Source organism: Aspergillus tubingensis (assembly GCF_013340325.1).
Source record: "Aspergillus tubingensis WU-2223L DNA, scaffold_13, whole genome shotgun sequence".
Classification (NCBI taxonomy): Eukaryota; Fungi; Ascomycota; class Eurotiomycetes; order Eurotiales; family Aspergillaceae; genus Aspergillus; species Aspergillus tubingensis.
In genome coordinates, this window is record NW_023336287.1 from 738,696 (window position 1) to 761,999 (window position 23,304).

A 23,304-nucleotide genomic window follows, 5' to 3' on the forward strand; every position below is an offset into this window, starting at 1 on the left:
GATTGGGGGTGTTGACAGATATGAGGCCATAAGTATAGCAACACCACCTCGAGGTTAAAGGCAGACCGTCCCACTCTTATACGACTGATCCACACCACTAGCTGATAAACTACCAGCCTCACTGGGGCGGCAGGTCGATCAAGCCCTGAATCACACCTGGCCATCTCTCAAGCTCAAGCCTTTCCGACGTTGAACGTGGCGCGCTGATCGCGATTCGGTCCCCACATGCGACATGTTTTTTCTACTATTGACTAGCTACCGTCGGTATGAAGCGGTTCGGCAGCACTTGGAGTCGGCCGGTAGCCGTGCTCGTGCACTTACTTGATAACAACCGACCTACATAAATGTGCTCCTGTCCAAGAGGCAAACAGTGCGTTGCTGTACTGTTGCAAAGTGTCACCAACTCTATGTAGGTTTCGAAGCCGAACCAGAGTAGCGGTGTCCATGCAAGGGCAATACCGATTATTTAGTTTGCTCAGTACGTACCCGGTGAAGAGGGGGAACAACCGGAAAGGAAAATCGGCCTTTGCCGGTTTGTCATTTTCTGACCCCTTGGGCCAAGGCTTGTAGAATCCATTGTTGGCGGGGAGGGGGGTTTTGTGGCTATGGCAAAACACGGACATTTTCGCCCATGATCAGATCAGGCAGCGACTCCCTTAAGAGTGGTTCCCAACAGGGTTGTGGTTTGACGCTGTCAACCGCAGCCTTGGTGCGGCAAATCAAACAGGTCGGAGGTTAAACGCCGCTCAGGCGACCAGCAGTAGTAGCATCCGTTGTCTCGGTGAAGATCGAATAGCACCGCGTGGGCGCGAATTCGAGAAACTGTGGATTCGTCAAGGGAGGGGGGCACACCTTATAAAGCAAGGGCAACAGCATCCTCATTCCTGGAATTAAGCTTGTTGGTTTTAGTGGCGATGAGGGTCGAGTCAAGTATGCCCACAGGCTGCTGCATGCAAGGAGCTCCGGTAAATGTGGTCCTCCCAAATCATCGGGTCCTAGCATCAACATCGCCAATTCAGCTAAAGTAGGTTTTGGTTTGTCTGCCAACCCTCAATTCTTGCGGGAAGACCGTCAAAGATAGATTAAGAGACTATTGAAACAGGGGGTGACAGATAAGTTTGCCACGACCCTCGTGGAGATCTAGGAGACAGGGGGATGGGAAAAACGAAGAGTGTGAAAAGGAACAAGGAAAGAAGGCATAAGAAGGGAGATCCGGAGCGTGGGCAGCTTTGGTGGTAACCGAGTTGGTAGTATACTATGATATCCAATTTCCCCTTCCTGGAAGGATGTGGCGCTCAAGGGGAGGGGAAGTCGATCGGTTATTGCTAGCAAACCGTCGAGACACAGACCATTAACTTTTGAACCATCCAGAGTGAGCTTGCCGAAGTGTCTTTGGAAGCCGTGATCACAGGCAGATAGAATTGAAGCAGGAGCAATAGTTAGTAAGTAGTACGGAGCCGTCTTTTCTTAGTAGTATAGTGGTAGCAAAGCGGCGCCACACAAGGCCGGGGAGCGAGAAACAAAACCTCGCCACGATGCGGTTCTATTCGGAGTTTGGGGGGGAAAGAGAGAGGGGGCAGCGAAAGAGAAATGTGAAAAGGGAATAATATAGGCAAAGGACTGATCGGGACCGATCTTCAAAGTTCACCAGATGATCATCCCAGAGCATTACCAGGTTGATCCCTTGAGAGAAACTGGAGGGAGAACAGCGAGTGGGACAAAGCCGACGAGGCAACTGCCCGCAAATCGTCAGGCTACCGAAAACTGCGGCTTACCAACCCCCATCCGTATCCTTACCCGAGTTTGGTCAACTTTCGTGTGTGATTCTGGTAATTACAGGCAGCCATAGCCGCCAAGTCATCCTTACCCCAATACCGGAAAATTACCGCGGTGAAACCGTTTTATGGTGATTATGAAAGGGCCAGTCAAGCCAGTTCCAGCCAGCCAAAGACCAGCTAGCCCCTCTCTTCCTGGTATCAATACCATCCATCCAAGTATCACCGGTAAGAGTCAAAAAAGTTAAGTCAGTCGTACAGTAGTAATAAGTAAGTAAGTAATGGAAGTGAAAATTAGTTTTCATTAGTAGAACAACCAAAAAGGAATTGAAAAATCAAGAGAAGAAAAATAATAAAAACACAGAAAGGTAGAAAGAAAAGAAAGGAAGAGAAAAGGATGAAGAAGACTAACTAACTACTTTTCCTTTCCTTTTCCCTTTTCCCCCTACGGTAAGTAACTAATGTACTGCTCCTGCTGCCGCCGCTTGCTGGAAACTGGCTGGCTGCGTTGGTTGCTGCTGTTCGCTCTTCTTCTTCTCCGCCTTCTTCTTAGTCGCTTTTTGTCTCCGCGATTTGACCTTCTCGATCTATCCATTCTTCAAGGGAAAATTAGCCTTCCTACTATCACGCCGAGGTGGGTTGGACTATCAATCGTTGCTTTCGGTGTTCGTGCGCAATTTTCCTAACCGGTTTGCTCACTCTGATTCCTAGGCAGAGATGACTTTAGTTGCCTAAAGAACCTAAATGTCATCTGCCTCTTAAATAATCCCGCCGTGTCCCTCCAACGTGTCCAGGTCAGTATTACCATTATTATTTGATTATTATCGTCAGTTCCTTATATTATTATTATGACTGTCGTTTATTTACCTCCTTCTCCTGCCCATGTCTACTATTCTTCTACTTAAAAGCCCTCTGCTACTGCTACTACTACCACTACCACCATCACTACCACTGCTACTACTGCTACTATTCCTCCTCCTTCTCTTCCCTTGCTCTCTCGATCTACTATCTCCCTGTGACTCGCTGTGCTGTTCAAGGTTTCCCAATTTTGCTTGTCACATAAACCTTGATGTCATTGTACATCTGATCTGATCTATTACTCTCAAACCACTGCCCCGTCTCTCGTTCTGTTCTCCTTTCGGCTTCCTCCGTCATCGCCAACATCACTTCACTTGCGCCGCGATTACTATATATTAGTCTTTTTCTCTACTTGCGCACATTCACCCGCTCCTCTTTTGTTCAATCTTCCTCTTTCCTTCTCGTCTCTGCAGTCCCTCTTCCCCAGGACCACTACTGTTCTATTATCACCGCCACTACCACCGCCACCACACCATCCTTCACTTGTCGCATTAGCTCCACCATCATCGGACTGATCGTCTTATCAATACTTGGAGTTGGACGGCTCGCTGATACGGATCAGATGACGTGTTACATAACCCTACGGTAGCCAATACGATGAGTGACGGAAATGCTGGCCAGGACTCCCTACTGGTTTCATATCATGATCGAGCTTCTTCTGCAACAGCCCTACTAGAGCCCGTCAACCCGGACATCCATCCGAATTCTTCCTCCCACCCCAAGTGAGTAGTGTACCCCCCACACACCGGGCTATTGAACCAATTCCAGAATGCTTGTCCATGTATCGCGCTATTATATTGTATCTTCTGCTTTTTTGGTCTATCAAATTATCGTCGGGTAACTACCATCTGCGGTGTTTTTAACAGTCCATATAGGAAGCCACTACCACCGTTGGTGTCGGATGCTGGCTCCCCTGCCGGATCCTCTACTACCAATCGAGCGTTTCACTCTGCCAGTGCCTCATTTTCGCACAAGAGAGGCGACTCAGGGGGCGCCATCCCGGATGATTTTGCCTCGGATGGCGTGAGTGAGCAAGCGGCCGACCTTGCTTCCTCCAACGTGCCGAACGGGTGTCGTCAAGCATGGCAGGAGCAATGGAGGCGGTCTGACACCGAGTTAGTCCGCCCATCAAGCCGCGCAGTAGCTGAAAGTCGAATGGGGCAGGCTAGTCCGGCTGACAGCAATTCCCGCCTTCCTAGAGATGCCGCCCCCACGGCGGACGACATAGGCGAAAGTAATGGCGGCTCATCCCCGCTTCATTCGCAAGCATTTCGCTCCAGTCCCATCATGAATGCCGGCCGTCCACCAATGAACCCAAGCGCCAATCCAGACGAGATGGCCTCCCTCTCCGAAGTGTCACGGGGGTCTGCGGAGGGTCTGAGCTATGGCCAAGAGTCCGCGAGACAATTGAGCAATGCTCATAGTCCCGCCGGCGCGGTCACTGGGACATCCGGAGGTACATCAGCATCAAATGGGCTTATACTTCAGCTAGTAGAAACTGATTATTGCACAGAAGAAAAACTGATTCAGGATGTTCGAGGAATCTATGCTGGGTTGGTGATGGCGGAAAATAGATGCGAGGTGTGGCACAAGCGGGTCCAAGAATGGCCCACGATGACGCAGGTTCAATATCAAAGCTTGGTTGGAATCCACGGAACTATGCTGCAAGAGTATCACGATTTCTTTCTTTGCTCCCAACACCCTGTCGCGAGCCCTGCGCTCAAACGCCTAGCGGAGAAATATGCCATGCCCGCACGACTGTGGCGCCACGGAATCCATTCGTTGCTGGAATTGCTGCGCCACCGGCTTCCTGAATCCTTGGAGCACATGCTAGCCTTCATCTACTACGCCTATTCCATGATCACACTGATGCTCGAATCGGTGCCTGCCTTTCAAGATACCTGGATCGAATGTCTGGGAGATCTCTCGCGCTACCGGATGGCCGTGGAGGAATCCGACCTTCGCGAACGTGAAGCCTGGGCGGGCGTGGCACGATACTGGTACAACCAGGCTGCAGACCGGAACCCGAATGTGGGCAGAATCCAGCATCATCTGGCGGTTTTGGCCCGACCGGATATCATCCAGCAGTTGTTTTACTATACGAGATCTCTGGTCAGTGTTCAGCCGTTCGCGGGCACACGGGAGAGTATTTTTCTCCTATTCAATCCTTTCCTGAGAGGGCCCCGAGCACTTGGTCGTCTGCCACTAGTAAGCGCTTTTGTGACCGCACATGGCCACTTGTACACTAGAGACGTCGGAGATCGCTTTATTAAGTCGATCGACACATTTGCATCGCTTCTGAACCAGACTATAAGCCAATTGGGGGCCGCATTCAGGCTACAGGGGTTCTTCATTTGCGCTTGTAATATTTCCGCCATGCTAGAATATGGCAGCCCCGACGCTTACCTGGGCCTCGAGTTCCAGGAGGCGGAGCAGTCGCAAGTAGAGTCACTAGACGAGGTCTACGACTCTGCTGCCAACGCCTGGATTCCTGTCAATGACCTCGAGGCCGTGCAAGCAGAGTTTTTAGCATCTCGGGACTCCCCAAATCCATCGCCTCTGCTCTTTTACGGGTCCTACCTCGCTTACCACACTTTGTCCGTGATGCTCGAACAAGTCAATCAGGTCCCTGACAGGAACATATACGCAGCATGCCATGTCTCTCTAGCATTCCTCTGGTGCTTGTCACTTACACCGCGAGGTATGAACCGCCTGGAAGTTGCAGTACCGTGGAGAAAACTTGTGTCTTTTCTCAATACTCTGTTTCGCAGCTACATCAGGCCCGAGATCGCCGAGAGGGAGGACTTTCCCGTCTCGGAAGAGACCACCTGGGTAGCGGAAGACTTCCTTATTCGTGGCCAGATCTGGAGCCAACGTCTCTATCCTGCATCTTTCTTCGACAACGCACCTACTGCCGGCGAGGGCAGGAACATTGAGCCGCCGTCACGGGATATCACCAGGATGTACAGGTGCATATGGCTGGGAATCAGGCTTGCCAAGGTAAGCTTCCTGTGGATAGGAAGATACTATGATCGCGTTAAAAGAGCCATGCTAATAGCGAGCAGTTTGGACGTTGGATCACATATGACCCCAACGAGCGGAAGTTCTCTGCTACCCCATTTGCCCTGGAGCTTGAGACTATTGCCGAAGAACACAACCCCTTTTCCACGCCGAGTGAGGCCAGTCAGGATAGTGCAGGCAACGATACGCGCGAAACATGAGGGCGGCCCGGCTGGCCCACTTGTGAGCCATGCAATTTGGACGTTTGTGAAATATCGAACATTGCGAGAGACGCTATCTGGATGGCCCGATCGATTACAATACCACCAAAAGTCCTCGGTGCAATAACATAAAGGCCCGGTATCTGGGCGCTCTCAAAAAGGAGAGCCATATGATTGTGGTGAAATACGTATTGATGCGAGTCCCGTTGAGGCACAAGCCTAGCAGCTAGCTTTTGTCTGCATCCGCTCTGGAGGTCGATCACAGATGAGATTGCCATGCGACATGAAAAGGACTGTCGAGGAGTATAGTGTCAGCCTCCACCCGATCAAGGTTTCATCCAGCAGCTACTCACTCAAGCCTGTCTTGGGCCTCCGACAAAATCTATTAATAGTGTAAGATCATCCCTACTGGTATAGGGAGAGGAGAAGACGGGCGTGAGAGCATTTAGATATACTACTACTCCCATCATGGTGGGGGAGCATGAAATAGAAAACGAAGTCACTGGTATGTATGTAATTAACGAAGAAGCTATCAAGAGAACAAACAGAACCGATGATGGGAGAGATCTTCATATTGCGTAGACTAACCAGCATAATACATACTTACGTAGAGAGCGGAGCGATGAACCGAGCCCGGAGTGGGGGAGCCGAAGCCGAGCGGAGCCTGCAGAACGAATGAAACCCACTGAAAGGACAAGTTGGCGTCTGCAACGCGTCTCATGCTTGGATGCTAAAGGCTAAAGCCCGCTCTACTAACCTATCTTTATCTCACCACGTTTCCCCTTCGGAGCTGCTCCTCCTCCGCCTTCTCCTCCTACTTTATTATTGCCTTGCAATCCTTCCCTCGGTCCCGGACGATGGCCATTGTTGTTCACCGTCATTCTGTTCCGGATCGCTGCTCTTTCTCTCCATGTTAGTGAGGTGATCAATCCTTCAAGACAGCTTCCGTGTCGCATGGCTGGCCAAGATCGGATCGTCTCTGTCCCGTTGAGCACTTGAAGCTCACTTCCCCTCTCCATCCGCTGCCTGTCCGCGATTATCTTCATCCGCTCGAGGCCATCTGTCCCTTCGCCCGACGTCTCTACCACCCCCTGCTCTTTCAAGACTCAACATCATGGCTGAAGGTACCTTTCTCGGTACCTACGGTCATTGCGCCGAGCTCCTGGCGAACGTTCCGCTCTCGGTCCTCCTCGTTACCCTGGTCGCAACTCTCGCTGGTCTGTCCGTCCTGGTATGTTTAGATTGCATTGACCCTCGGGTTTACCGTTGCGCCTCTGGCTTCCCCGTAGACTGGGGATGCCCTTGGTTGGCCACGCGATTAGAACAGTAGCGCTAATTAGCGGTCCTTATCCTGTCTAGTTCTACATCACTCTGTACACCGTTGCCCCGATCCCACGGAAGCCGTTCCCTGAAGAAAAGAAATATCGTACGCTCCTGAAGAATGGATCGATCACGGAGCCCCTCGATTTACCTTGCTGGCAAGATGCCCTAGACGCTCAAAAATGCCCCGGTCGGGTTCTCGACCACACCTCGATGGAGGAAGCCGACTTGTTCATGTCATTGGTAGTACCCGCATATAATGAGGAAGACCGTCTGGCGGGCATGCTGGAAGAGGCAGTGGATTACCTGGAAAAGGTCTATGGCACGGTAACAAACTCCGCCAATGGCGCTGAGACCGTTACGGCGGAAAAGGCAGTGCGTCAACGGAAACAGGCCAATGGGCACACCAATGGTTCTGCGACTCATCGTCCGGTACATGACAACAAGGGGTGGGAAATCATTATTGTCTCTGATGGCTCCAAGGACAAGACAGAAGAGATAGCATTTACATTCGCTCGTGATCATCAACTCTCAATGCACCCCAAGGGCTACGCCGGCCCTTGGACTTCGGGGACGCATGAGGGTGTCCGCATTCCCCCGGGCACTATCCGGGTGGTGTGTCTGACAGAGAACAGGGGCAAGGGTGGAGCCGTCACCCACGGCATGCGACATGTCCGTGGCCAGTATGTTGTATTTGCAGATGCCGACGGTGCGAGCAAATTCGAGGATCTAGGAAAGCTTGTCGCGGCCTGCCAGGAAAGCGAGGACGCGAAAGGACGCGGAGTGGCTGTTGGATCTCGGGCACACATGGTGGGAAGTGAAGCTGTAGTCAAGGTATGCTCTAACATATCCTTTCTCTATACCCGAGATAGCTAACCGATGATTCCCATACAGCGCTCGAAGCTGCGCAACTTCCTCATGCATTCATTTCATCTGATCTTGTGGCTGCTGACACCCTCCAAGACGGCCACTATTAAGGATACGCAATGTGGATTCAAGCTGTTTTCCCGGGCGTCGCTGCCGTACATTATTCCTTATATGCACTCCGAGGGATGGATCTTCGACGTGGAGATGCTTATGCTCGCCGAATTTGCCGACATCCCCGTGGCCGAGGTGCCCGTTGGATGGAGAGAGGTCAAGGGCAGCAAGTTGAATGTAATCCGCGATAGCATCGGCATGGCTTGGGGGCTGGCTGTCCTGCGAGCTGCATGGTTACTTGGCGTTTATCGGCGTACTTGAGATATACATACTGCTCTTGTTCAAGGAGACCAAAGAGAAGCAAATAGAGTAGTGAAGCAGATAACAAACAGCATCATCATCATCATTGTCACATATTACAATCATCTATTTCGGGTTGAAATAGCATCTACAATTATTACTACTCCTGATACTAGTATCCATACATCCCAACAAAAGTATATTCCAGATCACAGACCGGTTATACTCAGTTGTAATAATAGTACTAACTGCAAGTCCTACCTCAACTAGTAAGTACTAGTAAATATACCAGTAGAAAACCTCAATCATACTGAATAGTAGTAAGTACAAACTACCAGACTTTCACACAGCTCACCCTGACTCAAATCCTGAATTAGTATGTGCTGATTGTATGTCATGCGAGGCCCCGGTGGCGAATCCCAAAACCGGCCCGGAAGAAGCCTAAACCACTTCCTCAATCCCGTCATTGCATCACCAACAAATTCCTGAATCATGCCAGAAAGCAGTTACCGTACTACATACAGTAGTACATGTCTTTCAATATATTCTTTCTACTATGTATCTCTTTAATGACATCACTGACTATTCATACAACGGTAAACACACCTAGTAGCATATAGAACATAAAAATCATTATTTGTAAGAGGCAGGCAACGGTTTAGTAGTAGTTTTACTACTACGGAACCACCCCGAACGGCCCTACCCGAAAGCATAGAAAGGGGAAACCTGAACGAAGAGAGGATAAAGTTTGTCAGTTAGTTAAAGAAACAGAAGAAAAGTCAATTTCCATTCCGACTTGGCTGGCTCTCGGTCCGAAGTAACGTGGTTTGTTTCATTCAAGTAAAAAAAAAACTTTTTTTCGCATCCATGCCAAAATGAGGCGAATATTTTTATTTAAAGATGAAAAAAGACAATGAAAAAAAAAAAAAAAAAAAAGGGATCAGAGGTGGTCTGATATTTTTTTGACCCTCAAAACTTTCCCCTCAATCCCTCTTCTTCTCATCACACGCCCCCCCCCCTCCCCAATTGCGTTGGTTTCAAGTCATTCGACTCACATATACCCTCGGTTATCTATAGCCCGGACGATTCTGCAGGCTTATTGAGCTACGCTACTAGCTCATGGGTTTTAGCCGTGACGACTCTACCGGTTCTCGGAGGAATACTGCCCTCATTAGCTGGTACTTATTGACGTGCTTGCTTGCTTGCTGAGTGGCTTTCTGCTGCTTTGGAAGGATTCCGGAAGTCAAATCACTACTTACTACTTGCTGTGCTGTGTGGTCTTGCTACATATCCATCACCTCATGGTATGGTGTGACAACATCTATAGCAACATCCGTGTCCTTGGCAGAGATAGCCTGATCATCGGTTGTTCGGTTGTTGTTGTTGTCACTTGCTTGCCCTGTGGTGGTAGTATACTGCTATTGGGCTAGCGGTGCTGTGGTGACACGTTGGATCTTGGTCTACTACTAGTACTACTGCTACTACTACTTACGTACTGGGGGTTCTCTCCTTGCGTGGGAGCTGACGTTGTGGAGTGGGTTTATATACTAGTACTTACTCCTTTTGCGGCGTTGGCAAATACGCTACTACTGAACCATAGACGGAGTTGCACATCTGATCTATTTTATGTGCTACTATTGTACTATGAGTGATTCGATCTGAAGTGGATCTCTGTTTGGCTTCCTTCGTCGACGGACTCCGAACGAACCCACTAGCTAGCGTGAGCTAGTACATACTACTTCTTGTCTCTTCACAATGGGAATCCCACGTCCACAGGAGCATTGGGTGGATGCTCCCCAGACGAATTCAACCAAACCATCGCCTTTTCTCAAATTGCCTCTGGAGCTTCGTCTCATGATCTACGAATATGCGGTGGTTGTTCCAAACGAATTCACGGATCGTCCGATGATTGTGATCAATGACCGCGGGAACGTCTTCACTGCCCGCGGCCGATACCGAGCTCTCTCGATGTGTCCCAGCTGGGTGGGTGAGAACGGTCGAGTTCGCAGCCTACTCTCTGTGAACCGGCAAATCCACGATGAGGTAGAGGATTTTGTGTATTCGCAGAACACCCTCTTCTTCTTGAACTCGTTCAATCTTGACCGTTTGGGCACCTTCCTCGACACCATCAGTCCCACGGCGCGCAAGCGCATTCGCAGCGTCGGGTTTGAGATTTTCTTCTTTGTCCACTCGCAAACAGGCGTGCCAAAGCGGACCTTGAAGGAGTATAAAGCAGCCGCTCGCATGTTGATGGAAAAGCTGCCGAACTGGACAAGTACCATGTTTTACTTAGATCCTCGCTTCTACTTCCCTTCTGCTGCAGTAGGGAATCTGGAATCGTCCGCGCGGGGTATCTGGTATCTGGCGACGATATTTGGAGCTTTGCAGAAGGATCTCCATTTCTTTCCACTACCGTCGATGCATCGACATGTTATGGACGATGCAAAGAAATCGCTTCAGGCTGAGACGCGGGCGTCACAGATGAAGCTCTCTATCGCATAGGAACCAGGTGTTATGATTTTTTTTTGGTCAGGATCATCTCCTCTTCTTCCTATTTGTCTACATTAGTAATACTTTGTCTCACTTGTCCTGCCATTTACTTCTTCCGACTGGGGGGGCGGTTTCCTCCTCCTTCCGATCAGATACCCACTGGGACTATTATCTGCAGGATGACGTTTAGGGAGATCGGTGCGAAGAGAGTTTAATATGTGCACACACTGCGCAGTAGAGTGTCTTAGTCTTGAGGTACTCCACTCTTTGATTGCCAATCATTTCGGAATGTCACGTTGGAGGTTTGGGGGTGGGGGGATGAGCATGAGCACGGAGAATGGGTGTTTTGGTCGCAAACGGGCGGGAAGCGATAGGTTTTTGCATTCTTGGAAGGGTCTTCTTCGTTTTGTTTTGTTTTTTCAAGCGTCATGTTTCCTACTACGGATAGAGCTATTTGAATCAGCGTCATTTCTGGTCATTTTCTTATTCCTGCAAGCTAGGAAATGTAGCATGATCATAGTTGGTAGATGCATGGGGGACTTGCAGCGGGCAGCAGCAACCGTTGCCGCCCGCACGGTTAGTGTAGTGGGTTAGCTTCAGATCGGTCCGTCTGCTGGACGTACCAGATGATGGGGATTCATTGACCCGCCTGGACCATGAAATCATAGCCTAGAAGGAGGGGGAAGAAGAGGAAGTAGAGGAAGAAGACTACCTGACTACTTGGTGTGAAGGCTAGGGGGAATGAAGAAGAAATGAACCGAATATGGAGATGAAACCCCAGGGAAAGAAAGAAGTGACTGTTGCTTCTGTTGCGCATCCAAGCTAATAACGTCATGGTCTGCCTCGTGATCGTCGGCCTCAAGTTCCTTTTGGTGGTTGAAGAAAACAGCCAAATTACATTTCAATCCCACGCTTCTTCTTCTTGACTGCTATTCTTTTTCTTTCTCTTCTTCCTCTTATTGTTCCCTTTCTTCTGTTCCCTCCTGCTTTGTTTCCCTACCCCGGTCTCCTTCCCTGTCTGGTCCTGGAAGATATCAGCCTGCTATTAAACCCCCCGCGTCTGATATCGAACCACTGAGCACTTTGATCTCCTGGTATATCGAGTAATAAGTGTTAGTAGTGAGTAGTAATATCCTTTCTATTGATTCCATTTTTCTTTTGGGTCATCCCCGCATTCGGGTGGATCTTCTTCCCATCCTGTCATCAATTCTCACCTCAGTCGGTTTTGAGAGAAGATTGGCATAATAATTAATCTCTTCATCCTGCAGGCTTGTTGCTCATAGGCTCTCCCGCCGCCTGATAAATGCTGTGTGCCTTTCGCGCTGCAGTCTGCAGTCAAGCGCATCGTCCACTTGTCCATTCTCTTGTGGTCGCAGGCTGCTACCAGCAACAACGTCTTTGGTCCACGACGCACGAAGCTGCTCGCCCTGCGGATTGAAACTCTGCTTCAGGCACCGGTGGCTTATCAACGCTCGATTGCCCACTCCGGACAACTAAGTAGTAACTAAGCTCCCCCACCGTTCCCCATCTTATTTGCCACTGGTAGGTTACCCGGTCGGTGTGGTTCCCCGGTTCTTACTTGTCCCTCCCTCTACTCTCCTACCGCTGTTTAAATGACATTCAGTCGCTCCACGCGCGATCATCACTTGTGATGCTGCTGTATCTAGCTCGGCTGATGTTTTAGCTAGTACCGAACTAAATTCATTTCACGTTGTGACTATTTCGCCAATTGTTCGCTCCTTTCGCCTTCCCCTTACCCCTCTCTCTCTCTCTTTCTCTTTTTCTCTCTCATATTCTCGCCTCTTTATGAAGGGAATCCACCCGACCCAAACTGCCCCGGGAGTGTCTCAGCAACTCCAATAATCTCAAAATGAAGCCAGCCACCGCTACAAAGTCCCCCAATGGTCGTGGGAGCCTCTACAAGGAGGTTCGCTTTTCGCCTACGCCAACTCCCGTCCGTCGAACACAGTCAGTACCGGACACCCATCTCGACTCGAGGTCAAACTATACTGGCGGCCCAGATATAGAAGCAGCCAGTTATTCAGTTGTAAGCGCTGAGTACCTAAGACAAGTACGGTCGCTCCTCGATCGCCAGCGGGCAAACTTCGAGCATGAGAGGAAGCTATTCAACGAGGAACGACATCTATGGGAGAATGAACGTGCGCTACTAAACCAGAGGATCTCTGAATTAGAGTCGCTGCTCAAGGGTAGGGGATCCACAGGGACCGCCGCTACTAGTACAGCCGCGCTCCCGACCGGCACTTTTCAACATTATGCATCATCATCATCATCTGCATTTCACAGCCAATTCAGTCACCCACTTTCGGCAGACCATACTGGTTCTTCTCACCCGACAAGTACCCAAGTGTGGGAAGGCTCTAGCCCTGGCAGCAAACCCACGAGGGTATTCCCTAACGTGGAGAAGACAGACTTCTCAGGTCTCCTATTTCCGGAGCAAGGAGGCAATCCATCGGTCTCTGCGCCATCCTTGGACGCTGCCCTTTCACCCAAGTCCCATGCGACTGACTTGACCTCGAGCACATGCGTGCCTGTCCCAATTGAGAGGCTTGATAGCAAACTCGACGGGATCACGCTCAAGTCCTCGGCTTTGCCGCCAGAAATTGTCGCTCGAGTAATTACGCCACCATCGCCACCATCCCTCGAGGGCTCTCCATCACTTTCTTCCAGACCCTCTGCTGAGCACCGCAACAGCCTCAAACTGAAACTGTCTGAACTTGGGCCCCCAGAGTTTAACCTGACCAGGAACGCCGGTCACACACCCATGGCTAGGATCGATCGGGACGTCGACACGGAGCAGCCGTCACCCCAGGAGACCGCGAACGAGGAGGAACCCCTCGCTTCGGAAGCGCCTCGGCAACCTGCAGAAAACTCCGACTCGTACTTTGGGGATTTGGCGGATGACCCTGCCCTGAAGGGGCCACTTACCTTGCTGAATGAGGAAGAGCATGATAGTGAGTTTCTGAAGGAGCTTGATCAGAAGCTTCTGGACCAGGTCAAGCAGGCCCTTGGCTATCCCCGAAGCACTGATCAGAAACAGGCTGAAGTCGAGCCCCCGAGTCAGGGTGATGAGCCCGAATTAAGGTTCAAGAATACGACGAACTTTGGTACGGCTTTTGGGAATTCGGACTGTGGGAAGGTGTAGGGTAGAAGGGAAGGATTATCGTGCGGTCGCAGATATTTTGTTGTGGATGTTAACCTCATAAGCTCATAGCCACATTTGGACTATGGTTACGATGGACCCCAGATTACGGGATGGGCCATTATCTTTTTGGACGGATACCATGACTGACGAATATGACGGAACTTATCTCTTTGCATATGCATCGGACACTTATGTGTAAATATTAAAGCTACAGGAGTTTTTTTGAGAACAGGGGTTTTTCTTTCAATTGTGGTTCTTTGCAGTACTATCGTGTACATGTGGTCGAACAGGCTCTGCTCTCCTTGCGTCCGCCCCCGACCCGGTCAAGCCCCCATCCCTCCCTATCTTATCATCCCAGTTCCCTTTCAACCTCGACACTGCTTCAATAACTGCTACAGGGATGTCACCCTTCGGAGGGGCTATCTCCTGGAGAGTGGCTAGGTCCTCCTCGCCATGAGGTCACCGTGACTATCGGCGCCATTGTCTCGTGGGCCTTGCATGGCCCTTCGGCCGGCCCTATGCCGAGGGATAATATCCTAGATAGGGTCTTGGAACCCTTGTATATTGCAATGGACGGAGTGTCTGTCTTCTGGTATAAGAAGGCCAGAATCTCGTGCTAACATTCTTTTCATCAGAGCATTCATCCGCTGCAGATCACAGCATTCATTCTTTCAAAGCTCATTCCAGCCCTGTCTGTCTCTAACTTGGTTATTCGCTCCTTCAACTCCCACAGTTTCCTTCTCTTGATAACTACGTCACATTCTTTTCCTTCTACAATGTACAACCTCAAGAGCCTTCCGGCACTGCTATGCCTCGTGCTGGCTGTCGCTCCCGTCCTGTCTGCACCTGTCGCCGCTGGAGTATGTTAGACCTCAATCTTGCATTCAAGCGTAAACATCAGCGAAGCTAACACATACTGCAGGATGGAGCCGTTGTACGAAGACAAAGCCACCACTTCAATACCAACACCCAGTCCGGTTCTAACATGGGCTTCTCTATCCCTGATGGCCCATCCTACAACTCTGGCCAGTTCGCCTCGAACGCATATCGCGAAGACCGTGGAGGCGATGATGATGATGAGGGTTCAAGCGAGTCCAGCAACACCAACGCAGGGAACTCGATGAATATCGGCATCCCGGGTGGTCCCAGCGTCAACTTGGGCAACTACTTCAGTAACAACTATGAAGAATCTGAAGAGCCACGGCCAAAGCCCTCGACTACTTCCACTACCACCATCCCAGAGTCCACAACGGCCCCTCCACCTCCGCCAGTCAACCCTCCTATTGAGACTTCTGTTCCTGCCCCTCCTGCCCCTCCTACTACAACTACCACCACTACTCAACCCCCTCCTCCTCCCCCTACAACCACTGCTCCCCCTGCTCCTCCTACAACTACTGCTCCTCCTGCTCCTCCAACCACTACTCCACCAGCTGCTCCCCCTACCACTGCTCCTCCAGCACCCCCAACTCCATCTACCCCCACCGAGCCGGCTCCTCCTGCTGAGACCAAAGAACGTGAAGAGCCAGTGCAAGAATGCCCAGCACCTGAGCCTGAGCCACAGCCTGAGCCTGAGCAATCTCCTGAGCCTCCAGTTGAACATGAACCTTCCCCTGAACAACCAGAATCATCTCCTGCCCCCGAGCCTACCCCTGCACCTCAGCCCAACCCTACACCAAGCCCTCAACCAGAGCCCCAACCCCAGCCTCAGCCCCAGCCCCAACCTGACCACGAGCCTGCATCCGAGCCCAGGATCATACCCACTCCTTCCCCAGCTGCTCCAGCATTGCCTGCATACACCTGTCAATGCCCTGCGTGAGCTTGACATACGTTCCCACCACTCCCTTCACTTTCTTTGCCTCTATCTATAACTCTCATTCATGAGTTCCCCTGCCCCTGCCCCTGCCCCATCATCCCCCAAAGTTCCCTCTGTCAATTACCATCATTCATTCCCTACCCCCCTTCCCCCAAATTCCATATTCTTTTTTTTTCCCTTCGATATACAAATTCTTTACCAGAGTGGGTCTAGTTTAACTGGAAGCACTATTGTGTCTATTGCTTGTTGATTTTGACTGGATGGTTTTTGTCCCCTTTCATTCCCTTTCATTCATCTTCTCTTCTTTCTTTCTTTCTTGAATCACTGGGTGGTTAGGTTAGCATATGAACCTTGTAATGTTCTTTGGGTTGTATTAGTACTACTACTATTATTTACAGTTGATTTTCTTATTATCATGGATATTCAGTGTAACAGGAATATATAGAAAAGAAAATAAGAATATCTTGCATTAATGTCTCGTGATATCATATTCATGTCTCATAATAAACATCGATAATTGTTTCCTAGCGCCAGTGCATGGGGACCTTGGGGGTGGAGAGATATTGCATGGCCACGAATAGAGCAGAATAAGGGACAAGAACGAAAGCAGAATCAGAAAGGCGGATGAAGATAAAAGTATAAAATCAAGCTCATGATCCCGTATAAAGAAAACCCCGAAACCAACGATAACAGAAAAAAACAAAACAACAGAAAAGGCAACCCAGTAACGAAAGGAAAGAAAGAAAGAAAGAAAGAGGGAGACGGGTCCTCTCAAGTCAGTCACTCAGCCAGTCAGTTATCTAAACCCCCATGGTAAAATCATGCTCAATCCCCGGCGTAACACTAGCAATAAACTTCAAAAACACAACGAGATACTGATCCACGCGAATGGCAACCTGATCTTCCTCATCATGCTGCAGCATCTCCCACTCATCACCACCTGCTTGCCCCTGGCCGCCATGTCCCTCACTCACCGACAATCCCTTAACATCATCCACTAACCCTTCCAACCCGCCCGCTCCAGCAGCGACCTTCGCATCAGGCTCTGCGTGCGCCGAGGCCGCGGCCTTGAGCTTATCGCGACGGATCTTGAGCGCTGCGTCGGCGCGATCCAGAAGGGTTTTCATCACGGAGGCGTGCCGGCATGGATGCACGGTCGCCATCTTTACGCTGCCTTCGAACCAGGGGAAGTCTTCGAGGGTGACGGTCTTGTCTTTGTAGTCGCCGACTATGTCTTCCATCATTAGTTGGGGCGGGAGGGGTTCAGATGCTGAGAGGTAGCCGGAGAGGTAGAGGCGTGGGGTGCGGTAGAAGTTGGCGTAGGTTATGTAGAGGTTGTAGGTGCGGGTTGGTCTGTTTGGGATTATTTATTTATTAGCTTCGTTGATGCGGTTTTTCTTTAATGTTGCAGATAGAGGAGGGGGTCAACTTACTGCGTCGTCCCCGTCACCGGTTCCCGAATAATCGCCTCTTCATCATCATCCTCATCTTCCATATCCGGAATCTCATCATCCTCTGGTTCCTCTACCTCGCCCATATTCCCGGCCTCGTCGACCGTGCGTACATCTCCGATCCGTGCAGATGACGACGACGATGCTGCGTTATCGCCGCCTCCCGTCCGCAACCAACCATCGTCATCGTTGTCACCCTCACCTGCTAGCATGCCCCGGACAATCTCGTCTTCGTGGCCTGCGTCCCCGGCGAAGTTGTCGTTTAGCCGTCGGTGACATGGCACACCGCGGGTGACCAGGAACTGCTTTCCGGGCGGGAGGTAGGAGACACGCTTTGCGGGGGTTGCGGCATCGGCCCAGGACCAGGAGGGGAACTTGTAGACTAGGTAGTCGCCTGCGAGGACGAACTCTTCGGGGGTGATCTGGCCGGTTGTTCGGAAGGTCGAGGTGCGGGAGACGGGGGCGAGACGGTCTCGCCAGGTGGAGAGGGTGGAGTGCAGGATATTCATTGCTTTAGTTGTTCGTTTGCTTGCTTGTCTGTCTGGTTGGTGTTTCGTTTCTTTCTTGGGTTGTTTAGAAGGGGCTGTTAGTAGAGTTGGTAGGGGTGAGGTCAGGAGATGATATATAAATGAAATGGAGGGGAAGGAAGCTTATCTACAGAAAGATTTAAAGGAGAGAGAGGGAATGATGGGGATGGAGGGAATGGGATTTGGCTGTGGCGGTGACGAACTTATCGGAGTCCCTGGACGATGCACGCGGGGTACATCAGGTGGCTGAGGCTCCGTCATCCACCAAAAGCAACACACTTTTAGATGGGTTTACTGGACTGGGACACTTTCTTCCCGGAGATCATACTACTACTTCGCTAACCATGTGGCTTGCCAGTCACTGGACTTTCCTTTATTCATCTGGACTACTCAGTGTTTCTGGTAGGTGATTGCGGAGTTGCAGAGGGGCCGGGCTCGGTTTTACCCGCAAATCATTACGTAGGTCCGTCCCTTCTTGTGCCATCTAAAGGACCTGAAGTATAACTGGCTATGGCAACCTCCGAAGGAAAAGAGGCCCTGTCACTCGAGTGGCGGGGTTTTCTGCGCCCACGGGTCCTCGGGAAGGCTGGCTGCTATCTCCGATATCTGATCATATCGGATCCAGCATGGCCCTTTCTTGTTCCAGATGCTTGTTCTGGAACATATGTAGCCTGTAACCGGGATCTTCCTCAAGCCAGCTGCGCCCGCATGATAGAACTGTCTTGCATGCTGCGTAGCTCTCACTCCCCCTCTTCCATCATTCTCCTATGTTCTATCTCTCCCTCCAGCTCGTCCACCGTCATGGGTACCCTCCGGCCCTTCCACTTTTCCATTTCCGCCCGCGCAAATCCCTCCATGCTTCTCATGCCCACCACCAAGAATCCAAGGTCCTCCCGGTCAACGTCGAATACTTCCCACCAGTCACCATCGACGAGCTTGACCCCAACTTCTCGGGATGCGAGGTAGATCGAAGCAACGGCAAGGGCGTTCGGTTGGTGCGTAACGTATAACAGCTGCGGCGACAGCAACGCTGAGTTGAGATGCTCGAATACTCTGTGAGCAACGGCAGAGGATGGAACGCCAAGGGTCTGGAGGTAGGTCAAGGCGATAGTATGAGGGAGAGCCACATGCGTATTGAATCCCAACGTGCGTAGAATGATCGACTCAATGCGCAGCAGAACCAGTCGTTGTGCGTGATAATCGCCTTCCGTAAGGTGATAAGCTTCTGGCATTGCCTTGTCTGGCGACCCCTTGGGGTTTATGAACCACAATGGCGACGCATCTTTCGACAGGAGAAAAGCGTAGACGTTTAGCACGGAGCGGGGAGAGGTGGGTTGGAAGGATAACTTGGCAGTCATGTACAGTGCTGCGGCGGATACATCCTAGGAGAAAATGATCTGTCAGTATTTCTACTACTTCATTTTGAAGAGATAATAGCAACTCTGATTACCTTCACCGAGTATATTCGTAGACTGCCACCTTCCGAGCCTATCCAGAACCGGGTAAATGTCACAATGGCCTGCGCGATGATGTCTTGCGACAATCGTAACAGAACCCCCGCTGTTTGTGTGAGCTGCGCGCCGGCAAATCGGACAGATGCTTCTAGATCAACAGGCACACCGTCGATAGATGATGATGAATTTGTTAGCTGCTCTGGTGTTGCTAGCGCATTGGAAAGGTACTTCAACCCGCTTGCGGCCGAGCTTGCCATGTCGCTGGTGTGGGAATGCCGGGGAATTCGTATAGGAATTTGCACGGAGGGTGATCACAATTATGAACACAATAAAAGGAAAGCTCTTTAGTCCCTGATGTGCAGTTGGCTATTTTTGCAAAGAGGATCTTGTTGCTTCGATCCATAAGCTTGGTCTTGATTGTTGTTCCTGCAAAGCTGCGGCGATTTGAGGCTCACCGCCCGGTTAAGTGGGAGTGATCAACACGACATGCATCCTCAGGTTCAGAGTCTTAGTACTAGCCCACAATGGAAATCATGAAGTAATTTATTTGTAATATCGTGATATATTGCAATCAGAATTTAGTAATCCATGATGATGACTACTGTATTCAGGAGGTGTAGACCAGGAGGGTGGCATGTATACTACTACTATATACTAGCGCCTACTATTTGGAAATATATACCGGAAGTTACTTAGTACAGTAGTGGTACTTTAGTTCTAATAAAAGTGCCAGATGAACAGACGCTTCAGTTACTATTTCTAAATCTACTAAGTAGACCCTGATGTACTATGCGTATAGTATACTTCATACCCTCCACATCAGCATACTAGACAATGAAATAATCATTTGGTAGAGACTAGAGCATGTGACCCTACAAGCCTTAGGCAACCATGCCTCGTAATCCAGAACGACTCGATGCATCGCTGCAGCTCGAGTGCACGCAGCGCACATTAAAATCTACTATCTATGGCTCGCAGGTTCCACGGTATAAAGCCGACTACGTACATATTTCCGAACCGTACATGCCAGACGTCCTTGAGGCCTGGTCTTCAGACTCATTCATCCAGTCGGGTTGAAGGATGGAGTACTGACAACGATCGAACACAGTGGATATTGCTGTGTCCCCCTTATCCTCCGCAAATGATTGCTTAACCCCGAGATTGCTTAATCTCACGGAGGAGAGGATCGTCTGCGAACTAAACCGCATGAAACGGGACCCCAAGAGTCCAGACTCTAAGCACCCCAGGGCCTGCCCAGCAATGACAGCGGAAAAGGGGCATCACCGTTTTGGTCACTGCGTAGGACGTGGCGTCAATGGTATATGCCACTATCCAGTCATCAAGGAGACCATTGCCTCTGCCAGTACTACAGATGACGTCGTCGGGTTATGGAAAGGTATTCATGCGCCGTCTGGAGTCATTGCTTGCCCGGTTCAGGGGAGCTGAGGGAATGGGGCGAATTTGTGCCTAATAAAAGATCATGACAGCACAATATCACTCAAAGGCCATGTAACCACCCGCTTCATCCACCACTCATCTAGCGCAGGGCCTCGTGGTGGAGCAAAGAGAAGGTTGTTCAGCCACCGGCTTTTTGCTGTTTGGCGGAGCATGACTTCTAAGAATACAAACCCAACCTCGCGATATTTCGTGGTTCCTTGACCTAAAGGATCCATCGCGATTCCTCGTCAGATTGTTGACCACATATCGAACATTCTGAACACCAACTAAGACAGTCCGGCTCTGAATTCTCCAAGATCGCTCCATCCACTCCTAGATAGATCGTGCAGGATCCTCAGCACTCGTCGCTGACAGGGGCACGTGCGGGTACGCCGTCTGATCACTTATCGCTTGGCGGTCGAGTTCATCAACCTGAAGAACATCTGTTACAATCGCGTCCTGTTTCCACTTAGGCTATTGTCCATAACGTATACACCGTCGACTCTCGGCCCATTGCTAAACCGTTTTCACGCTTGATCCTCTATCAATTCCTTGTTTATCGCCCCGCAATCCAGCAAAGAAGAGAAGATCTAGAGGGACAGCTTCGGGAGCTACTCATTTCCGTCTTTCTCCTCCCCTCTCTTCCCCCCCCTTTTGCTTCCTCGCAGACGAGTGACCGCGGCATACGTGACCGTGCATTGGATTGGACGACGAATCGACGTGGCATTCCAGTCCGTGTCCAAGTGGTGCGACCGACCGCGACCCTTCGTCATTCCAAGCCCCATCCCTTCCCACCTACCGTCCAGTCACCTTCGACCTCAACAATGCTCCGCGACCCCGAGCACCCGTCAACTACAGCCACGCCTGCGAGTAGCAATACTGCGGAAGTATCCTCGACAGCGGTCGCATCGACCGAAATCGAAGAGACTTGTCAGCCTTACGCCGACAATCAACCTGCCCACCAGAATACCCCTGTAACTTCTTTAGCACCGAGCTCGGATGCGTTACCCCCACTGCCGCCGAAACAATATCCTTCACACCCCTCTCACCGTCGGGCGAACACCGAGATTATCCCGCGGCAAGCCCCTCTGCCGTCCAGGAAGCTCTTCTCCGATCAACCCAAAACCTACGAAGACTTGGACTCCGGTACTACTCCCTCGAACCCACCGGTTGAGAACACTGCCAGAAAGAGACTCGAAGAAGGCGCAAAGCGCTTGTCGGGTTGGTTTCAAGGAAAGTCGGAACCGGTCAACTTAGGAGTAGTGTATCAGTCAGAAGAGCAGGACTCGGCCGCCACAGACGATATGGAGAAGCGCGCCAGTCGTGAATTCTACGGGTCGCCCAACGTCCCATCAGGCCTGACAAGCCGAACTCAGAAGCGGATGACTGCGCCATCGCCTCTGAAACAAGTTACATCATCAAGTCCCTTCTCGTTCTTCGGATTAAAGAGACAGGGGGAGAGCAGACCGGAGCTGCCCGAACCTGCCCAGGACGAGTTCTTGAACCTCGATATCAACGCCGCTTTATTCCCGACTGGATTCAGTAATCTGGAAGGTCGGGAAGCCTTTGACGCCCTGAGACAAAACGCAGATACTGTACTTAGGCGGCTGCAGGCTGCATACAAACAGAGGACATTCGCCTTGCATGAAGCTCTGGCCGACAAGAATGAAAAGCAAGAGGAGCTGGAGGTCACTCGGACACGCATCGGGAACCTCAAGATCCAGTTAGATGGCATGGCCGAGAAAGTCATCCAACAAGAAAAAGCGATGAAGGCCATGGCAGAAGAGCTGGAGCATGAGCGGCAATTACGTCGCCGAGAGGAAGAGGCACGCCTGCGCAGCATCACGCTGGTTCGGTCTAGCGACGACGAGAGCACCTCTGACCTGGGGGCTGAACTTCAGACCCCCAAGCGGAGCCTCAAACGCGCCAGCAATGGTACATTTACGAGCGACTCGGGCTTCGATTCAGGAGACGAGAGCCTTGCAGAGAGTGTCTTCTCCCGCCGCGAAGTGCTCGAGTCTCCAGCGTCGACGGTCGCGCCATCTCCCAATATCTCGCAGGTTGCCTTGTCTACACCCAGTACAGCTGCACCTGCACAACAGAGCCAGAAAGAGCTCAAACCAGCGCCAACTCCTGCACCAGCACCGACGCCTGCGCGTCCATCTACTTATGATCGGGTTATAAAAGGGCTGACACCGAGGAGCATCGCCAGCTCGTGGACCAACAGCTCCAAATGTAACATCTGTCATGGGGTTCCTTCCTCGGAAGCCTGGAGCGTCATGGGGATCTTGAAGGAAGAGAACAAAGGACTGAAGGAGCGACTCGGGGAGTTGGAGAACGTGATTGATGATTGTCTCTGTCTTGTTGGGCCCTGACAGCTTGGTATGCTTGCTCTACGTTGACCGAAGCGTACGGATACCAGAAAGCCACGGCCATTATTGGGAGGAAACGGCGAAATATGACCGTTATACAGTGATACCTTGAGATACCTAGATAGAGTACTTTTTGAGAGAGATACTTTTTACTATTTTTGTTAGAATTGTCGAATACCCTACCATACAAACAGATCATTGGTCG

General features: G+C 50.8%; 8 protein-coding genes across 8 annotated transcripts; 6 read left to right on the plus strand and 2 right to left on the minus strand.

The window, feature by feature from the left end:
• Positions 1-3,230: 3,230 nt before the first annotated feature.
• AtWU_10549 (uncharacterized protein) lies at positions 3,231-5,854 on the plus strand (the record flags this gene model as incomplete). The annotated part of the gene is made up of 3 exons (XM_035505653.1): positions 3,231-3,355; positions 3,509-5,633; positions 5,699-5,854. The coding sequence occupies 3 exons, from the start codon at positions 3,231-3,233 to the stop codon at positions 5,852-5,854; spliced, it is 2,406 nt and encodes an 801-aa protein (XP_035361546.1).
• Positions 5,855-6,968: 1,114 nt separating this feature from the next.
• On the plus strand, positions 6,969-8,413 carry AtWU_10550 (dolichyl-phosphate beta-glucosyltransferase; the record flags this gene model as incomplete). The annotated part of the gene is made up of 3 exons (XM_035505654.1): positions 6,969-7,085; positions 7,214-8,008; positions 8,069-8,413. The coding sequence occupies 3 exons, from the start codon at positions 6,969-6,971 to the stop codon at positions 8,411-8,413; spliced, it is 1,257 nt and encodes a 418-aa protein (XP_035361547.1).
• A 1,734-nt stretch (positions 8,414-10,147) lies between these two features.
• Positions 10,148-10,894, plus strand: AtWU_10551 (uncharacterized protein; the record flags this gene model as incomplete). The annotated part of the gene is made up of 1 exon (XM_035505655.1): positions 10,148-10,894. The coding sequence occupies one exon, from the start codon at positions 10,148-10,150 to the stop codon at positions 10,892-10,894; it is 747 nt and encodes a 248-aa protein (XP_035361548.1).
• Positions 10,895-12,752: 1,858 nt separating this feature from the next.
• AtWU_10552 (uncharacterized protein) lies at positions 12,753-14,045 on the plus strand (the record flags this gene model as incomplete). Its single annotated transcript, XM_035505656.1, has 1 exon — positions 12,753-14,045. The coding sequence occupies one exon, from the start codon at positions 12,753-12,755 to the stop codon at positions 14,043-14,045; it is 1,293 nt and encodes a 430-aa protein (XP_035361549.1).
• A 776-nt stretch (positions 14,046-14,821) lies between these two features.
• On the plus strand, positions 14,822-15,861 carry AtWU_10553 (putative cell wall protein; the record flags this gene model as incomplete). Its single annotated transcript, XM_035505657.1, has 2 exons — positions 14,822-14,905; positions 14,968-15,861. 2 exons carry the CDS (start codon positions 14,822-14,824, stop codon positions 15,859-15,861), a joined length of 978 nt encoding a protein of 325 aa, XP_035361550.1.
• Positions 15,862-16,658: 797 nt separating this feature from the next.
• AtWU_10554 (ATG3/ATG10 family protein) lies at positions 16,659-17,818 on the minus strand (the record flags this gene model as incomplete). Its single annotated transcript, XM_035505658.1, has 2 exons — positions 16,659-17,211; positions 17,292-17,818. 2 exons carry the CDS (start codon positions 17,816-17,818, stop codon positions 16,659-16,661), a joined length of 1,080 nt encoding a protein of 359 aa, XP_035361551.1.
• A 758-nt stretch (positions 17,819-18,576) lies between these two features.
• On the minus strand, positions 18,577-19,547 carry AtWU_10555 (putative cyclin; the record flags this gene model as incomplete). The annotated part of the gene is made up of 2 exons (XM_035505659.1): positions 18,577-19,218; positions 19,287-19,547. 2 exons carry the CDS (start codon positions 19,545-19,547, stop codon positions 18,577-18,579), a joined length of 903 nt encoding a protein of 300 aa, XP_035361552.1.
• Positions 19,548-21,551: 2,004 nt separating this feature from the next.
• Positions 21,552-23,102, plus strand: AtWU_10556 (uncharacterized protein; the record flags this gene model as incomplete). Its single annotated transcript, XM_035505660.1, has 1 exon — positions 21,552-23,102. The coding sequence occupies one exon, from the start codon at positions 21,552-21,554 to the stop codon at positions 23,100-23,102; it is 1,551 nt and encodes a 516-aa protein (XP_035361553.1).
• Positions 23,103-23,304: the final 202 nt, after the last annotated feature.